The sequence below is a fragment of the Mesocricetus auratus genome, unplaced genomic scaffold (assembly GCF_017639785.1).
Source record: "Mesocricetus auratus isolate SY011 unplaced genomic scaffold, BCM_Maur_2.0 Super-Scaffold_100006, whole genome shotgun sequence".
In the NCBI taxonomy this organism is placed as follows: domain Eukaryota; kingdom Metazoa; phylum Chordata; class Mammalia; order Rodentia; family Cricetidae; genus Mesocricetus; species Mesocricetus auratus.
This window is the reverse complement of record NW_024429190.1, coordinates 6723288-6743820: the sequence shown is the minus strand read 5'-3', so window position 1 is coordinate 6743820 and position 20533 is coordinate 6723288. Positions and strand designations below refer to the sequence as shown.

The 20533-nt window shown below is 41.5% G+C and overlaps 1 protein-coding gene across 1 annotated transcript in view; it reads left to right on the top strand.

Moving 5' to 3' along the window:
• Window positions 1-20533, top strand: part of Abca13 (ATP binding cassette subfamily A member 13) — a 423762-nt gene that overhangs the window by 303231 nt on the left and 99998 nt on the right. The window contains exons 50-52 of the mRNA XM_040746666.1: window positions 13261-13315; window positions 14626-14803; window positions 17519-17634. Coding sequence (XP_040602600.1) covers window positions 13261-13315; window positions 14626-14803; window positions 17519-17634 — 349 coding nt within the window. The remainder of the gene's footprint in view (window positions 1-13260; window positions 13316-14625; window positions 14804-17518; window positions 17635-20533) is intronic.

Below are 20533 nucleotides of genomic sequence, written 5' to 3'. Positions count from 1 at the left end.
ACTGAGTTCCATGGGTTCAGTTCAGTGTTTAACTGTGGGTGTTTGCCTATGCTTCCATCAGTCACTGGATGAAGGCTCCAGGATGGCTATAGACATCAAGTTCATTATCAGGAATGGGCATTCAAAGTGGTCTAGTTTTGCTTATTCACTAAACATTTCCTAATGAAACTCAAGTCAGAAACTCTCAAACAACTAATTTTAAAATCAAACGTTGTAGAATAGTACCACCCAAGGACACACACTTGTTTAATACTTACAAGATGAGGAATGATAAGAAAGTATTAAAATTATTTTTAATAATTAAATATTCATATTTCTATAAGAAATAAAATTTTCTATGTGTAGTAAAGTCACAGTAATTCCTTATTTACAGTCTGAGCCCCAGCATTTCAGGCAGTCGTTTGCGTTGTTTTGTGGTGTGTGGAGGCATGTACAGTGTCTGTTCAGGACTAAGGCTACCTTGAAAACCTGTGATTGATGGTTAGTTTTAATTGTCCACTGGACATAATCAAGGACCACCTAGTAAGAGAACCTCAAGGACTTTATAGATCAAGCTTGCTTATGAGCATTTCTATGTAGGATTATCTTTATTACGTTAATTAAGTTAGGAAGCTCTCCCCACCATGGGTAGCAACATTCCTTAGGCAAGAGACCCTGAACTGTACATAATGGAGAAAGATGAGTCCTAGCGTGCATTTCTCAATTCACTGCACTCTGGTCTACACTATAGATAACTATGTGTCTAGCTGATTTAAATTCTTTACAATGATTAATGGAAAACTGGAAGTTTAAGCTAAAATAAACCCCTTCTCTCCCAAATAATTTTTGTCAGGATATTTATCACAGAAACAAGTAGTGAAACACTTTGACTGTAACATAGAGGTCTCAGATTTATTATGCTTTATTTGGAATCAATTAAATTTTGCCTATTTGCATGTACAGAAGTCTATTTAGTGTTGCCATATGTTCCATTACCCTACATTCAGCTATATGACATCATATGGGCTGTGATCCACAGGTAAAAGAGTAGTGATTTAAAAGAACACAAACTTTTCCACACATATGGATGTTACGAAAAGTATTTTGATGTCAATGTTACAGACATCTGGGCATTGATGCTTCCAAAGATATACATTTATGAAAGTAATGAACCCTGATGCGGAAACTTGACTCACAATGTGTTAAGTATCTCTCCATCATAATGGATATGGTACAAAGGCACAGATGTGCATTTTTATAAATGACAAATATACAGTCTAGAAACCATAACAGATGCAGCCACAATGAGAATACTAAATGGAAAACTAATTTTACACATTTATACATTGCTACGGGCCAATTCTTAGAAGGAAAAAAACAGAAAATAAATGATAAGAATAATCAAAGGAAAATGATCCAAGTGTCCTTAAAATGCACATACAAACATCACCTCTGAAACCCTTTGAAGTGCATGGGCAAGTGAGGTGGGTAAGAGATATGAGCTCCAGCTTCTACATTGTGATGCTGAGGTCCTGGCCTTTGCTTTTAGACTCTTGGTCTTGTTACCAAGCTCAGCAGCCCAAGATCCTCTCACAGTACCATTGTAATCTAAGCAGAATACTGAATAACAGGATACAAAGAAAATAATACCCCAATTACAGGGATTGTTCCCTGTGATAATGCAGCTTCCACAATAGGACATCAAAGGGATTAAATGGAGATTCAGAAAATTGGAGTTGCACCTCTCACTCTGATATGGATTCTGCTTGATCTCAGGGTCAGTCAGAAGAACCTTCTTCTGCCTCCATTCCCTCTCTGAATTCACCTTCCAAACCCCAGACCCTTGGCTGCCCTTTTTCCACAGCAGATCCTACTGGAGGAGTTCTAGCTTTAGATGGGGCCCCTGGTACTGGAAACAGGTCATAAACATTGCCCTCTCTCCTTGGGTCTGTGGAAAGGGATCTGCTTTCTAAATTTTCACTTCATGAGAAGGTGTATGAAGGTGTGGGAGATAGGTTTGCAGCTGGGATGTGTCCACTCTTGGTACAGGCTTAAGGCTTTGGGGAGACAGCCACCTTCCTCTGTGTTTCCCAGTTCATTCCCTATTCATTGCTCTCTTATTTTTGAGAAAGCATATGCATACGTTGTCTATTTAAATAACTCCAAACCTTTTACAGTCTTTACAAATTACACATAAAATCTTCTTGCATCCAATTTAATGTAATATTAGTTTAATTTTAAAGTATGTTTAACCCTGTAGAAGTGCTACAGAAACAAATGGGATTCTGAGAACTAGCAATGTGGTGGCGAAGCCTGCTTACTATACAAATGAAAATGCCACTTGCTGCTTGTAGACCCAGATACCATATAAGCTTAAGGCATAAGTATGTATGTGCATTGTAACCCACCTTACTCAGTGATACCAGAAATCCCATCCTGCTACACGATGCCTTCTGTCCTAGGATACCATAACGGCTTCCCCGTGGTGGGATGTAATGTCTTCAGTGGTGGCACACTTGTCTGCCCCATCACTCTGCTCCTGCTAGCTGGTGCAACAACACCAACACCTCCGAATGAATTATCTGGCCTGAATTGGAACAGGATCAAATTTTTGCTTGTTCCTTGACAAATCAAAATTGGTGTTTAGTGCTCTGATTTCCACAGCCAAGTTAGAACATGGGCAGAATGTGTTATTGTAACCCAAGCTGGATGTGGTCTTGCAAAAGCTGGCAGCAAAAACCAGCCTTAACTACTGTTCTGACAGCAACACCAGGGTTTTCTGTTCTAAACCTTAAAACTGAATGTCTTTTTCTGTATCTTGATTTTTAAAGAGAGTTTCTTTGGTGAATGTCTAGGGGTCACTATAATGAGAGATGGAAGTGAATGATAGTCTGCATTTGTTTATTAAGATGAAATAGAATTACTTTAAAAATGGATACATGAACGTATATTATGCTTTTTATGGGGCACCACGTGATGCTTCAGTACAAGTCATATATACATTGTGTAGTGATAGACTTGGTGAGGCAAGTGTCTTCTCATAAGTCTGCATTGTTCCTGGTGAAGGCATCCACATTCCCATCCTCTCACTTTTGAGTTGTGAGTGGCATTACAAATGCCACGGGCTCTTGTTATTCTAAGCACAGTCTAGGTCCTACTTTCTAGGAATATTAAGATGCTCTGTAGGGCCATATGGAGCATGTGAACTTTTTAATATTATTCCACTGAAATACTTAACTCTGTAAAATGTATAAACTGCAGAACTCTAAAGCTATCTGTCGAATGAAAAGTGGTGTCTCTGAGTAATTCCAGGGAGATCCCTTGGAAAGAAAGAAGAGTCCCAGTTCCAGCAGTGATCTGTGGCCTCTCCATGACATACTTCTAAAGTCTAGGTGGAGGCAGCACCCAGGGATATTTGTACGCTCATGCAGAGGACAGAGGAAGGGCAGGATGGAACCTGCTGGGGGTGGAGGGCTGGGGCTCTCTCCATGGATCAGCTCCTCTTCTGTGGCCTTGTGATGGTTTGACGGTCTGTAGTGTTGTTAGGAACTCTACTGTCACCATGGTTGTTGCACAGAAGCCCACTTTCAATGCTCTTGTAACTTTGTAGGAGTTAGGTTGAGATTATCATAGACCTGGGCTCTGCTAATATCAGGAAAATGGAGCCCTTACAGCAGGCCTGATATACCAGGTATGTTAGGGTTGCACCATTCCTCGAAGTTCCTATTTCCTCTAAGAACCCACCACTCAAGAAACCGCCATACAAAGAAATGTTTGACTTACATTGGTCTCCTAACGTGAAGTTTTATCATCTGAGTTCCCGAGTGAGAAGTTGCATTATGCAAATATCCAGAATACAGCCAGGCACACTGGAGATTACTAACCATGGAAGCCATCAGTCATTTCACCAGTGAGATGGGAGAGCAGATTGCCCTTGCCTCCTAGATAGAGCTCTAAAAATGACACCAATCCAGGAAATATGCCACAACTAAGGACAATGCATTCATAACTGAGAAATGAGGGAACAGAATGCAATGATTAGAGCACCATTTTTAAACTCTCCACAGCAACTGTGATAGTTTTGGTATCATAAACATTTATGAAAGCTGGTCAAACATGGATCCATCATTGGTATTTTAAAATTTCACTACTGCACCATCCATGGGAAGGTTTGCAGCTTTTCTGCAGAATGTGCCAAGCAGAAGCTCTTGGGCTCTAGCCTGTTTCCTTCTTGCTGGATGAATATGGTCTTTGGGAAATCAGGAGTGTGTGCCAGTGAGAAAGTGGGTTGTAGTATATGCAGCTATTAGCTGGAAGTCCAGCATGTCACAGCTGGTTGTTGAACTCTAGAAGGCATTGGAGATACCTGTGTTTCAGGTGTGCCTTCTTAAATGGCCATAATGATGTTGGTGTGGCAGAATGTCTCTCAAAAATATATACACACACTCAAAGCACATAACACATGACCACAGCTTATGCTATCCTCCAAGCATCTACCAGAATTCGTGTCAGGAACCTTGATAGATGCCTGAATCCACAGATGCTCAAATCTTTTATTTCAAATGGCAGTGATGCAGTACAGGCCTGTAACTTAGAATTATTCTGTCACACAATTTGCATACTCTCCAGGTAACTAAAACGCGTAATAAAAAAGCTATCAAATTATTTTCATGCTACACTGTCTAGAGAATAATGAAAAGGGAAATGTCTATGCATGTTTGGTACAGATGCAGGTTGTTTCCCCTGCAGATGTAACACATGAATGAGGGGTGACTATGATAGCTTGTTGGGTACCAGTTGCTTTTCTCTGCTCACAGGTAGGCAAGGACTCAGCATCTGAGGACTGTCATTTCCCCCTTCTCTTCATTTGTGCATTCTTGTCCATTTAATTCTTTGTGTGTGTGTGTGTGTGTGTGTGTGTGTGTGTGTGTGTGTGTGATAAGAATGCTTAATAAGATAATCAGTACACCATTATCACCTCTGGTCACCATGCTTGCATGTCTGTCCATGGAACAAATTCTTGTAATCTCTCAGTAACATCTCACACTCAGCTTTCAGGAGTTTCCCTTTAAAAATTCCACATCTAAGCAGTATCGCATGGTGTTTATTTTATGCTTCTGGCTTATTTATGAGTTCATTTCAGGAATGCTTTTGCCAAAAACAAGATTTCTGTCTCTCTTAAAAATAACTGAATCAGACTGGTGATGGTGGTAAATGCCTTTAATTCCAACACTTGTGAGGCAGGGACAGGTTAATCTCCTTGAGTTCAAGCTTAGCCTGATCTACAAAGAGAGTTCCAGGGCAACAAGGGCTATTACAAAGAAACTATGTCTTGACAAACCAAAACAAACAAACCAAACCCCAAAAACCCAATATGCATGCACACATACATACATACATATATGCTTGTAAATGTCTGTATCTATGTACACAAACAACTTATATTCTGTATATGTCCATCTTTCTATGGACACTGGTTGTATATTTATCTTGGCCACTGAGGCCACAGTGAGCATGGTGTGCAGACATCTTACCATTATAATGATTTTATTCCTTGGGTATGACATCATCACTCCTTTAGTGGGTGTGCTACATCTTACAGTAGTTCTGGTTTTATCTTTTGAGGTACATCCTCTATACTGTGTCTCACAATGGTTTTACTAATTTACATTCTCTTCAGCAGTGTTTAAGAAATGATGGTTAGGTTAATTAGTCTGACTAGTAATCTAACCATTTCACCATCTATTTGTATGTTAAAAATGACCCTGTAAACTTGGAACCTGGATTCTGCTTGACTTAATGATGGAGTTATTAAAGCCACACACTGATAAATTTGCAATAAGTTGAAAATGTGATAAGTGAGAAATTCATATAAAACAAATAACAGACTAAAGATCAGAGTTATAGAGGATGGATCATGTGGGTAGCTAGGACTTGCTGCACAATGTGCCAGATTCTGAGAATGGTACCAAATGTCCGTAGCCAGGAAAAGATTAAAATTCAATTTTGAAGTATAATTTTGACAAATTATATTTTACTTCTGCCATACTGTAGAGTTGAAAATTCATAAGTAAAACCAATGCAAGACAGGAGCAGTCTTTATACATCTTTTATTCATTGGTTTTGCTTGAATATAGCATGACAATGTAATAATGATTTCAAAAAATTAAATTAATTTCTGATGGAATGAGATGGCAATGGGTCCTGGACCAGGAAGTTGAAGGCAAAGATAAAAATGCATCAGAGTCAAAGAAAATGATACTAATCCTATTTTCCAAATGGAATCAGTGGGAGAATTTTATACTTTATCATAAAGTAAACCTGTGTGGAGGTGAAGGATATGATTTTTCTGTTTTTCTCCCTACACCTTGCCCTTTCATGCCTTCCTTCCTTCCTTCCCTCCTTCCTTCCTTCCTTCCTTCCTTCCTTCCTTCCTTCCTTCCTTCCTTCCTCTCTTTCTCTCTCTCTGTCTCTCTCTTTCTCTGTACCTCTCTCCTTTCTTTCTTTCTTTCTTTCTTTCTTTCTTTCTTTCTTTCTTTCTTTCTTTCCTTCCTTCCTTCCTTCCTTCCCTCCTCCCTACCTCCTTTCCTTTCTTCTTTTAGAAAAGCACTCTGTAGCCCGTTGGGGCTGGCATACATGCTGAGCTTTGGGAGAGGACGGCTTAGAGATTGTGTGAGTTCAGGGCCACCAATACAAAGTGCTGGTGCACATGAACATCGTGACTCTGGGGTGGGGCATGGGGCGAAGTGGAAGCAACACAGCTGGGAAGCCTGAACACATGTGGCAGAGAAAAATAAGGAGGGGATGGGACCCACTTTTGAATCTGGATGACTGGAGTAATGGGAATCCTGAAGGGTTTTTTTTGGAGATCACAAACCTGCAGGTTGCAGGGGACTGGGCGTGTGCAGAATATATCCAATTATATGAGGGTGGAGACCCAAGCAACATGATGAGATGGGTTTCAGAGAGTCCAGGAGACTCTTCTGGCCAAACATATAAGCAGAAACATCCATTTACTTGCAGGTTCTGGTTTGCCTTCTGTTGCTGTGAAAAACACTATTAACAAAAACAACTTGAGACAAGGAAAGGGTTAATTTGCTTTATACCTCTAGATGAAAAGCCATCATTGAGGGAATCCAGGGCAAGTGCTTAAGAAGAAACCATAAAAGAATGCTGTTGGCTGGCTTTCTGGTTCTCTCACTGGCTCATATTGAGCTCACTATCTTGGTCAGCCCAAATAGAGATGTGCCACAAACAGTGGACTAACCCTTCCTACACTAAATTACTAATCAGGACAATCTGATCTAAACAATCCCTCATCTGAGGTTTGCTTTTCCCAGGTAGTTCTTCTTTGTGTAAGCTGACAATAAAAACCAGTAAAGAGTGCTGGTATTCTGCTTTGCCACTGCATACCTGGAATTAACACAGGTACCACGAACCAAAGTCTACAGTTTGGTAGGAAGAATTGATCCTGGAGGGCAAACTATTATAAGACAAGATGAAACACTAGGATGTTGAGTTTCATCTAGGAAAGGAGGAGATCAGGTTAGATGTTGAAATAAGCCATGCTGCCAGTGACTGTTTCCAGTTATACCTAATAAGCCCAAGGGTGTGTTCCTCAAGGAGGTCACACAACATGTGTCAGCTGCATTTCCAGTGCCCTTGGAGGCCTCTGCACCATGGCAGCCTGGCTAGGAGATTTAAGGGTTGCCACAACCTTATCAGTTTGGATGGTTTGCTAGAACCAGCCAATAGAGATCTGGGAGTGAGCTTAGGGTCCATGCCTTTAGAACAGGCAGGTTACCTCCAGTCACATGCAGGATATCCAGCTGTTTGACAACCAGAACAGTGGATGAGTTTCTATTGAAGTTTCTACTGAGTTTCTATTGAAGTTTAGGTGAGTGAATAAAATAACAATTTGTGTAACCAAACTCATTCTCCAACCTGTCTTTTCTCCAAAGATTGTATTAGAATCTGTTTTCAACATGTAGTCCTATTTTATGTTTGGAACTTGCATTCTTGAACCAACTTCTCCTTCCAAGTCATTATAGACCAAGTCTGTATCCTCTGATATTTTAGCCAGCTGAAGATATTTGCATATTTCTTTTTGCCCTAAAGGTAGGCGTGTGTGTGTGTGTGTGTGTGTGTGTGTGTGTGTGTGTGTGTGTTGGGGCAGGAAGAGGTTATGCTTACATACTCACTATTCTATGTTACTTCAGTTTTTTTTTATTTCACCAGCAGTTTTTAAAAATTTAAGTTAGAAACAAGCTTTCTTTACATGTCAATCCCAGCTCCCTCTCCCTCCCCTCCTCTACCACTCCCCTTCAACTCTCCCCCAACCACCACTCCACTCTCCAAGGAGTCATATCATCCAGGCCAGGGCCTAGGTCCTTCCCCATGCGTCCATGTAGAGATGGACATGGAGTGGGCTAAAAAAGTCCAACTATATGACAGGGATAAATGCTGATCTATTGCTTGAGATCCCAAAGAATTCTGAGGCCTCCTCACTAACATCCTACAGTCCCACAGCCAGAAAGTCTGGGAAACAGTGAGGACCCTAAGAGAGATATACATGGTAACCCAAAGGAGGGAAATGCGACAGAATCTTCTGAGAGGATTGGGAGCAAGGTGTGGGGGTTGAGGAAGCTTGGAGAAAGAGAGGGATGAACAGGAGGGGAGTGGAGGACATCAGGGAACAGCAAAGTTGAGTCTGGGGATGAATAGAGGAGAACAGGATGAGAGACACCATAATAGAAGGAGCCATTATATAGGTTTGAAGAGAGACCTAACACTAGTGAGATTTCCAGAGATCTACAAGGATGACACCTACTGGCAATCTAACCAGTAGTGGAGAGGCTACCTTAAATGCCCTTCACTGATAATGTGATTGATGATTTCCTTGTGTGCCATCCTAGAGCCTTCATCCAGTGGCTAAAGGAAGCAGAGGCAGACACCCACAGCTAAACACTGAACTGAACTCCTAGAACCCAGCTGCAGAGAGGGAGGAGTGATTAGCAAAGGGGTTAAGACTTGGCAGGTGAAACCCACAGAGAGACCTGACCTGAACGGGAGGGGGGGCTCACGGATCCCAGACTGATAGCTGAGAGGCCAGCATGTTACTTTAATTTTATAACTAAACTTTTATAAGTTTATCACACTTTTCAGGGTTCTTTATTTTATAATGTTCTCACCAACAAGCAGAACTAGAATTGCGTTAACAGTGAAGTATGTAATCAGTGTCTGTAGCACCCTAGGAATACTCGCCATGGTTGGCAGGGTCTCATTCTTCATAAACAAGGTCTGAGGTCACTTAACTTCTGTGTGCCTACCTGGCAGAGTTAGTCAGTATGAAGCTGGCCAATATGAGGCTAGCCGCCAAGTGAAATTCTGCCTGCCAGTGTATCAACACTTCAAGCAGGCAGCATAGCAAAGGGGGGTAGGGAATCACACGAAAGACAAACAGAAGAGAGACTTTTGGTGTTACCCATCCTGACAGTTAGTAGACAACTCTAGCAATTCAGTTGGTGAAGGATGTACAAGTCTAGGATTGAGAAAACCACACAGCAGGCGTCAGACCACACAGTGGATGCCAGGAAAAGAGTGTCTGGACATTAATTCAGAATCACAGAATTGTTTTGTGACACTGTTCAGTGGAATTTCTAAACAAATAATTCCTGTTGTTCTTTTTAATTTTTTTAAAAATTTAAATAAGAAGCATGCATGCTTCAAATGTCAATCCCAGCTCTCTCCTTTCTCCCTCCACCAGCTCCCCGCCACCCCCCATGCCCAGCCCAGTCACCACATCATTCCCCAGGAAGGGTGTGGCCCTTCTTGGGGGATCTCCAGAGTCTGTCATTTCAAACAGGGCAGGACCTAGGCCCTTCCCCGTGTGTCCAGGATGAGAGAGCATCCCTCCATGTCGAGTAGGCTCCCCAAGTTCATTCATATGCCATGGTGAATACTAATCTACTACCCAAGGCCACAGAGATTTCTGAGACCTCCTCACTTATACTACATTCATGGAGGTTGGATCAGTCCCCTGTTGGCCCCTTAGCCATCAGTCTGGGGTTCAAGAGCTCCGGCTTGTCCAATCAGTCAGCTGTCTTTGTGGGTTTCACCAGCATGGTCTTGACCCCTTGCTCATCACTCCTCCATCTCTGTCACTGGGTTCCAGGGTGTCAGTTCAGTGTTTAGCTGTGAGTATCTGTCTCTGCTTCCATCAGTCACTAGATGAAGGCTTTAGGATGTCATATAAGGTAGTCATTGCCCTTATCATCAGGTAGGGGCTATTAATGTAGTCTCTCGGCTATTACTTAGCTTTCCAGTTGGTGTTATCCTTGTAGATCTCTGGAAATCTCTCTAGTGACAACTCTCTCCTCAAAGCTATAATGACTCCTATTATTATGGTATCTCTCATCCTGGTCTCCTCTATTCTTACCCCGACTCAACCTTCCTGCTCCCCCATGTCTTTTTCTACCCTCTTCTTATCCTCCTCTCTTTTTCCTGGTTCCCTCTCCTCTCCACCCATGTTCCCAATCTGCTCAGGAGATCTTTCCTTATTCCACTTCTCTGGGGTATAATGCATATCTCTTGGGAACCTCCCTGTTTCCCAGAATCACTGGCTCTTTATATTGATTTCAGTATAAAGTCTAGTTTGTTAGATATTAGGATTGCTACCGCTGCTTGTTTCTTGGGGCCATTTGATTGGAAAATCTTTTCCCAACCCTTAACTCTGAGGTAATGTCTGTATTTGAGGCTGAGGTGTGTTTCTTGTATGCAGCAGAGGATGGGTTCTGTCTTTGAATCCGTTCTGCCAGCCTGTGCCTTTTTATGGGCGAATTAAGACCATTAATATTGAAGGATATTAATTAACTTTGATTGCTCGTTCTCATTTGTTTTGGAATGGTGGTTCTTGCTGGAATTGTATACAGATTTCCTCCCCTTTTCTCTTTTGGGTGTTGGTAAATTGGGATTATCTTCCTTGGACTGGAGTGTTCCTTCCAGAACTTTCTGTAGGGCTGGGTTAGTGGATATGCATTGTTTAAATCTGGTTTTGTCATGGAATAGTTTGTTTTCTCCATCTATAGTGATTGAAAGCTTTTCTGGGTATAGTAGTCTGGGCTGGCATCAGTGGTCTCTTAGTGCTGATAGAATATCTATCCAGGACCTTCTGACTTTCAGAGTTTCCACGGAGAAGTCAGGTGTAATTCTTATAGGTTTACATTTATATGTTATTTGACCTTATTCTTTAGCTGCTCTAAGTATTCTTTCTTTATTCTGTATGCTTGGGGTCTTGGATATTATGTGGTGAGGGGACGTTTTTTGTGATCCACTCTATTTGGTGTTCTGTAAGCTTCTTGTACCTTCATTGGCATATCTTTCTTTAGGTTGGGAAAGTTTTCTTTTATGAGTTTGTTGAATATGTTTTCTGTCCCTTTGAGTTGTTTCTTCACCCTCTTCTATACCTATTATTTTTAGGTTTCGTCTTTTCACGGTGTCCCATATTTCCTGGATATTTTGTGTTAGGGATTTATTTGACTTAAGATTTTCTTTGATTGATGAATCTATTTCTCCTAGTGTCTTCAACACCTGAGATTCTCTCTTCCATCTCTTGTATTCTGTTGCTTATGCTTGCATCTGTAGTACCTGTTTCCCCAGTTTTTCTATTTCCAGAATTCTTTCAGGCTATTTTTTATTGTCTCCATGTCAGCTTTCAACCCTTGCACTGTTTGAATTGTTTCTTGTAATTTTTGCTTTGTGTTTTCTTCCCTTTCTTGCATTTGTTGGATTTTTTGGTTTGTTTTTTCTTCTATTTCTAGCATTTTATGGTTAGTTTTATCTTCCATTTCTTTAAGGGATTTTCTCACATCCTCTTTGAGGGCCTCTATCATTTTCATGATGGTGTTTTTAAGGTCATTCTCTTCTACTTCATCTGCATTGGGGTGTTCAGGTCTTACTGGTGTAGAATCTCTAGACTCTGGTGGTGTCATATTTGTTTTTCTCTTGCTGAGTGTGTTCTTATATTGCCTCTTCCCCATCACTTCTTCCAGTGGGTGTAGAAAGAGTCTCTTCCTCACCTGGTGTGTAGGCAAACAGTGTTCCTTTTCGGTGGGTGTAAGCAAATCCAATATTCTCTGGCCTCTGCTCTCTGTCCTCTGCCCTGAGTGTGGGCAGAAGTTGACCAATTCTCTCTACAGGCTCCTGGTTGCTTGGTGGTCCCTGGTGTGTGGGGAGAGGTTGACCTGGCTGCATTCCCCAAGCCAGGGGATCCAAGAGAGCCCTGTTGTTCTTTTGTTATTGGGTCAGCACTTGCCTTGTTCTGTGAATAATACCATTATGGAGTAAAATAAAAGGCAGGAGCAAATCAGAGGAGTGCAGTAGCAGCAAGATGACCAGGTACTTGAGGGTGGAAGTTCTGGCTTGTGCTTCCTGTGTTCTGATCTAATGGTGTACTTATTGACTCATTCATATTGACTGATACCCATGATGTTTTTGTGGGGTTTTAGTGCACTCTCATAAAGGAATACACAAACAGGTGACAAAAAGGGAAAGTCAAAAGGAGAAGAAAAATACAGTAGCAACAAGAAAGGAAGGAAAGGGCTTCATGCTTACTGTGTTGAGCTTTACATGCAAGTCCCACATTTGGCTCTGAATATTCAGAATGACCAGTGTGAAGAAAAAAATCTACTGACGCACAGTTCACACTGACTTTAGCTTTCTTTGATATAGCATCATTTATTAAGAAAAGGTGTCTTGCTGTATGGCTGTATGATATTCTGAAGAGCTTTATAATAAGATCTTATTACTTGATGACACGGTGGTGATTTCTTCATGTTGGCTCCTGGCTTTGCACTCCTACAGTAGCCTAACAAGGCAAGCAAAGCAAAGTTCACTAGCCCCAAAACAAAATTGGCTCAAGAAAATGCTCCAATTTTCGGTCTGTCTGGACTTGGCCTGTTTTCTGTCAAACGCTCTCTCTGTACACAGCTTGAGCCTCTTTCATTTTTATAAAGTGTGATAACACATCACTTAGGGCACTGGGATACTTATAACTTTTGACAAAGGAGATAGTACCCTGCGATGTGGCACATGTGAAACACATGTTGGTTATGTCTGACAAATGCAGTAAGACCAAAAATCCAAGTATACTCCAGTTTAAATCAAGAACACATTTGCCCTTTGTTGCTGATGATGGACTGGAGATGACGTCTCGTGAGTGGCTTGGAGATGACTCCCGAAGGGACAGGGCATGAAGCTCACATCTCAACTTGTTGTTCACAGGAATAACACTGTACAGCCATCCGTATGGAGGGGCCCTGCTGAATGAAGACAAGATGTGAGTTGACAGAATTCTAGGGGGGAGGGCAGAGACAAAAAAATGTCTGAGTTTCTGAGGAGTGCTTTTGATCTCCCTTAAACATTTTTTTAGGAGAGACACCAGCACAGGTAGTTTTAAAAAGGGGAATGGCAATGGGTGGGCAGGAAATGGGTGAGAAGATTTTTTAGATACTTTTTTCAGAGATAAAAAATATCTAATGAAGAGTTCTTGTAGTCTATGGACAGCACACATCCCAGGAAGAGTATTCATGTTAACAACCTAAACATACTTTCTACATTGACAAACATGCAAAATCTCCATGATTATTTTTCATGCATGATTCAAAAACTTCACAGCCCACAGGAAGTGCAGCTAGAGGTGGGCACTGTTGTTCTAGGTGTGTTTGGTACAGCATTAAGTGTCAGATGTCAACACTTTGCCACTAATTACACTGCTTCTCCCCTCATTCTCTCCCCCACCCCCTCTTTCCATGTAGCTAACAATCATTTAGTTAAGATTTGATGATAAGAGTATTATTTATACTTTTGGCTTGCCAAGTGGATAACATATATCTTGATGCAGACTCTCTCCTTAAGTAAGCAATGGAGTGGTGGAGGCAGGTGGCAGTTTGCACTTTTACCTATCACTTTTCGAGTCCTACCTCCAGCAATCTCTTGACTCCCGACCTCAGTGCTGCCATGGCTTAGCTGATGACCATCGTAAAACAATGTGTGACGGAAGGAAGGCATAGTCTAGTGGGTGATGTGTGGTCACACTGTCAATGTGCCAGGTACCTAAGGGGCTGCCTGTGCCCACCTGTCCCCAGAGACGAATCAGAATGGACAGTGGCAGTTCTTGACTCAACACCTGTCTGAGAGAGTGTGTGGTCATTTAGAAGACATTTGGTATTTCCATCACTCAAGTTTTGACATGAGCCAGTGAAGCGAGCAGCCCTACAATTGTCCCTTCCTTTGGGTTCTGCTGCACAGCAAGTGGTTGCAATGCAACAAGGGACCACAATATCTGGATGCCGCTCTGGGTATGTTGACCATCAATTTGAGAGTCAGACTCAGTGATCAAGGGTAGACTGAGATGCTTAAATGCTCTTCAGCTTCATATCTCTCTTTTCCATTCTCTGCTCTGCATTGTATTAGCTCTCAACAATAACCCACATCTTCGCAAACACTTGAGGGGCCTGAAAGAGGGAGAGAGAAAGCAGACACTTTTGGCACTGTGCCTGGCCCTCCTTCTCCCTAAGTGTTAATCATACAAGCAAGGTCTGGCTTCTTCTTTGAAGTCTGATGACATCTATTATTCTTTGTCCACAGCCTGGAGAGCATCCGCCAGTGTGGTGTCGCCCTCTGCATTGTCCTGGGATTCTCCATTTTGTCAGCATCGATTGGTAGCTCTGTCGTGAGGGACAGGGTGACCGGAGCTAAAAGGTTGCAACATATAAGTGGCCTTGGCTACAGGACATACTGGCTAATGAACTTCTTATATGACATGGTAGGATTTGGGAGTATGGTCCTTATATGAATATGGAGGTGGAAGGGACCAAGTCACAGGGGGAAGTCCACACCTGAAGCCCTCATTCTGTTGGTTGAGAGCAGCCAATCCAGTTCCCTTTACCAGGCACCATCAGCCATTCAGGATTGCTTCATGAAGGGAAGACACAGGATTCAGGGGCTAGAGATCTCTGAAATAAAGGACCCTCCCAAAAATAGTTTCCTTTTAGTGAGGAAATGAGTAAACAACAGACTTCATTAATCCCTTTCAAAGGCCTACAAGTGAGATGATAAAACTATTAGAAATGATCTCTCATCGGTATCCCTAACCTTTGCCCACAGTGTGAGTAACTCCCAGGTGAGGTGGCAGGTATCAGTGTTTCCTGAGGTGTGGACATCTCTAGACTCTGTCTTGTGTTCTTTCAGGGATGGTAACAAGTCCCTGTTGCGTTGCTGCCTAGAGTTTAGGCCAGGTATTTTCAATGCATGTCTTCTGATATAGTGCTCTTGCACAACCATCACTCATGTTATCACTGTGGAGAAGTTTTCATTTTTGTACAAATGCAATATCATGTGTCTTCATGCCCTAACAGATATGATTCATTCTATGATGAGGAAAATCCTATGTGAGCAGAAGGCAGGGCAGGCCTGAAACTCACAGAGAGCTTGCCACTCGTCAGCTTCTGATCATCTGTGTTCTGTTTTACACAGAACTGATGTGTTAGCAAGTTGCTCCTAAGCAATGTTTACCCCTCTGAATGAGCTTAGAGTTCAACTGATTTATTTGCTTTTGATCCTATAACCTAGATGTTTAAAGACAGTTTATCTGAGTCACACCTGAAACACCTTGGCATTTTAGGAGTCTGTTGTAAGTCTGTCTACAGCCGACACTGAGGATGATTCATAACTTTCAAGTTTGAGAAATGTTTGTCCCCAAAGGCTTTGTCTTTATTAAGCCACTGATCTACAAGGGGACCCAGTGACTCCTCCAGAATGTCGCTTCTGTTTGGACAGAACCGTGCCTAAGTACCTCCCACTCGATTCTGTCTCTAGTACCACAGTCTCCAGCTTCTGTGCTCCCCGCCATTTGCCAGTTGGTGGTGCCAGAGAAAGTGAAGGTTGTGCCCACAAAGAAAGAGTCACACACCCATGACACCACAGAAAAACCAACCCTTAAAGACTCCGGCATGTTCCCTCGTCTCTGTGCTTCCTTTATTACCTCTTTCTGCCCAACTCTGAATGAGTTCTTCACTCCGTGATGTGTGGACTTGGGGTTTAAAGGCAGGAAGAACTATTTCATTATTAGCTGACTCTTCTACTTTTACTCAATTGTTTTATATTTACTCTATTCAACACTTCAGTCATTGAACATTTTTGAGGATCTGTTATGGGTGCAAGATTCCTGAGGACTGAACTGTAGTACCCCCAGTACTCAGTGTTCAGACTTATTCTCCAGCGTGACAGTATTTATTAGAAAGTGGAATCTTTGTGGAAATTATTAGATCAAGAGGAGGAAGCTTTCATGAATGTATCAGTACATGTATAAAAGGGACCCTGGAGAACATTCTTACCCTTTCTGCCATGTGATAGGACAGGAAAAATGCACCACTTATTAGTTTTTTTCGACACAGAGTTTCTCTGTATTGTTTTGGAGGATGACCTGGAACTCACTCTGTAGACCAAGCTGGCCTCAAACTCACAGATATCTGCCTGCCTCTGCCTCCTGTGTGCTGGTATTAAAGGCATGTGCCACCAACGCCCAGCATACCATTTATAAATTACTCACACCATGCTAAATCTATTACTGTACTGGTCTTAGATTTCTCAGTCTCAAGAGCTTCGAGCAGCAGATCCCTTGTCTGTTTTGGATTCTCTCACTCAGTGGACTGAATGCTAGAACTAAATCTACGAGTAAGTTAGAATAGGTCTCACCCCAACAGAGTTCACAGTCTTACCAGAAGAAGAAGACAGACAGCAAATATACCAGATGTAGCTGGTTCATGGATAAATCTTTTGCAAAAATGAAAGAAGGTAATGGTTTAAAGTTAACTTTAATCCAGGGAGTTAGAATAATAAATTAATTTTCAGCAAAGATCTGAGGAGAAAAAGGACTTGGTTGCATGGGTAGTTCTGAGGAAGCATTTTGCAGACAGAAGAATAACTAGGTTTAGGAGTGCCTGAGGAAGGCCAGGCAATTCTGTTGCCTTTGCAGAGTCCTTGAAGGAAAGGCTATAGGGAAATCAGAACAGAGAATATCCACTCCTCCCAGTGTGTGTGTGTGTGTGTGTGTGTGTGTGTGTGTGTGTGTGGCCTTGTTTCAGGGACAATATCTGGGTTCTTTGACCCTTCCCAGGGATATAGGCATAGGTGACTTTGGTAGGTTATTGAGTCTGTTTTCTCTTAAAGCAGCATAGACCCTGATGAAGACAGGGGCTACACCCTAAGGCCAGTACCTCAAATCTATTGGCACAACAAGATGCCACTACACTGTGACTTCAAATGCAGTCACATTCTGAAATTCTGGGTGTTCAGCACATCAATTTTAGAGGATCACAACCAAGACCATAACAATGACTCAGCATGATGAACTCTTAAAAATATTCAAATATGCAAAGCAGTATCTAGGTTTAAGTAGAATCTTAATGGAAATTACAGAGTAAATAGAGAATGATTACTATCCCTGTCTAATGCAGTGTGTCCTCCTTTGTCTTTTCAGCTCTTTTACTTGGTTTCTGTATGCCTGTGTGTCGCCATTATAGCTGCCTTCCAGTTAACAGCTTTCACTTTCCGGGAGAACTTGGTGGCCACAGCCCTCCTGCTGGCACTTTTCGGGTATGTGATGAGAAACACGGCTGCAGAATTATGGTTTGTTTTCTGAGAAAGAAAACCCTCAGGATGGCTTTGAACCTGCTGTCTGCTTCATGATTTTCTGTCTGCTGAAGCAATTATGTTGCTTCTACAAGGGCTGCTGAGCAAACAAGCTTGAGCAAGATGATAAATGTTCTGAAAGGAGGGAAAGGTTGGCATGGTCATAATGAAGATGGCGTTGGCCCTCTCTCAGAAAGGCCCTCAAGCTGTTTGACAAACTTATGCAGTGGGAAATGGATTCTCTGTTATTCTCACTTTGACATTAATCGTGGGCTCAAATACATAATCCAGTTAGCTCTGAAATTGCATCTGTGGAGATTCTCTTGTAAAGCTGCCTGGCATATTTTTTGCCTCTCCTATAATATTAGTAGCTTGGAAGTATTTTCTGTGACTTCTATCACTTTTCCTCAGAGGGAAAAAAATAGAAGTAGGAAAGTCACTACAGAAAGTCTTAGTTATACACACTGGGTATATGTGACCGCACCCCAAATCGTACCCAGATTTATGCCAAAGGGAATAACTAAAGTGAATTTTACATATTTTGTTGTCAATCCAGTGATAGAGAATTATTCAAAGTGTCTAACTAGGGGACAGATTTTGTTTAAACAAGTATGTGTACATCATCAGATAAATGGGTAAATGGATATGAGTTGGCTGATGAGCAACTGAGAAAATGTCATGGTACAAGGAAGCCAATTCTTTTAGACATATTCATGATGTCATCTACCCGGTGCCTTGCTAAATTAATTCCCTGCTAAACCTTAGGTTCTTCCCTGTAAAATGCCAGTTTTGCTGCTAAAAGTTAAATGAGATAATCTCTGTAAGCATCAAGGACAATTGACAGTTATTAAGTTAATTTTAGCCATTACTAGTATTCTTAGAATTATTCTTTTCTTTAGAGAAACCATGTGTTCACTAAAAAAGATGCTTGTGAAACATGATGTTCCGCCCAATTTGAAAATTATGAGCTCATATATGAAGGGTATGTGTGTACCCTATGAGTATTATCTTATTTCATTTTATTGATCTCATTGACGGGGTAAGTGTCGTTGTACTTCATTGTAGCATGTATAAAATAAACCTTGATAAAATTATGTTTGAATTTTAGAGGGCCAGACTTAAAAAATAATGAAAAAATTTGAATGATGTTACATGGTTCACAACTTAATCTTATGAAATTTGTTTTTAGAAAATGTTTAACATCAAGCTAGAAAATTCTATGCTCTTAAACTAAACATTTTTTGGTGGATTTCTAAGGAAGCATTGGTTTATGGATGCATACTTAGTGTTTCCCAAGGGTGACATACTTACTTCCTTATCTGAGAAGACATCAGGACCACGCCAGTTTATAAATAAAGTTAGGTCAGACATGGAAGCACATCAAAGATCCCAGTACTTGGGAGGCAGAGGCAGGGAATCTCTGTGAGTTTTAAGCCATCTTCCTTTACATAGTGAGCTCCAGCACAGCCAGGGCTATGAAGAGAGAGACCCTGTCAAAACAAAACAGAACAAAACAAAAAAAGAACAAAAATTAAAATAAATAAATAAAGCATTTAATTGGGGGCTTGCTTACACTTTTAGAGGGTTAGTCCACTGTCATCATGGCAGGGAGTGTGGCAGCAGGCAGGCGGGAATAGTGCTGGAGAAGGAGCTGAGAGCTCATATCTGATTAGCAAGTTGTAGGCAGACACGCGCACACACACACACACACACACACACACACACACACACACACCCAGAGAGAAAGAGAGAGAGAGAGAGACAGAGAGAGAGAAAGAGAGAGAGAGACAGAGGGAGGGAGAGAGAGAGATAGAGAGAGAGATAGAGAGAGAGGAACATGAATGAGTTTTGTTGTTCATGATGACACACACCTCTAATACCAACACACAGATCCTCGCATTACAGACAGACATGCTTTGTTGGCTCCCATGGGAGGCCTTACCCTTTCTGAGGAGTGGATGGGGCAGGGGTAGAAAGGAAGTGAGGGAAGGGAACACAAGGAGAGGAGGAAGGGAAAACTGTGGGTGGTATGTAAAATAAATAAAAACAGCTTAATAAAAAAGGAACATAGGCAGAAAGACCAGCATGAGACCACATATTAATGCTTCTCTCAAAAACCCCAACCAGTTAAAACAAATCAAGAATATAACACTAAAATTACCCAGAGTAAAAGACAGCTTATAAAAAAATCTGAAGCTAAGAGCATATCTGGTACATGTTTAATGCTAAAGGATTGTGAAAACAAGAGCAGACTTCCCTTTGTTGGGGGGTGTTTCACACAGCAGAAGGAAGTGACCAGGTGTCAAGGGGAGGACACAATGTTTTCTCATTCCAGAGTACCTGTGAACATTAGACCGACCCCAGTGAATTATACAATCATTAAAATGATGAATATTTTAATAAATGACTAGAGCGTTAAAAGCCACCATAGGTTTCACATAAAGTAAATTGCGCTCCATAAGTCAATTTAAATTTTCCCTTAAAAATTAGAAAAGATTGGGGGTTCATGGATCTGCCAATATGTTAATTTCAACCAAGTGTTTGAAAGGAAAGTAATAAAAATGTATTTTTAAAAATAATGGATTTATCACTGGTGGATAATCATCTCATACACTCATTAATGCAGGAAGGGAAGCCTCAAGGGGCTATGTCTTTGTCTCAGAGTCTTTTCTCTAGACAATGCTTTGATCCACTTGTCAAATTTTTGAAGGACATAACCCAGTGTGAAGACCTCATATAAAGTGGGGCAAAGTACAGAGTCTATGTAATCTCCAGTGGAGTGGAGACCAACAATGAGGTGGTCATTACTTCCTCAAGGATAGCTCAGTGTATCCAGAGTAACAATGGGGTGGGGACAGGCATT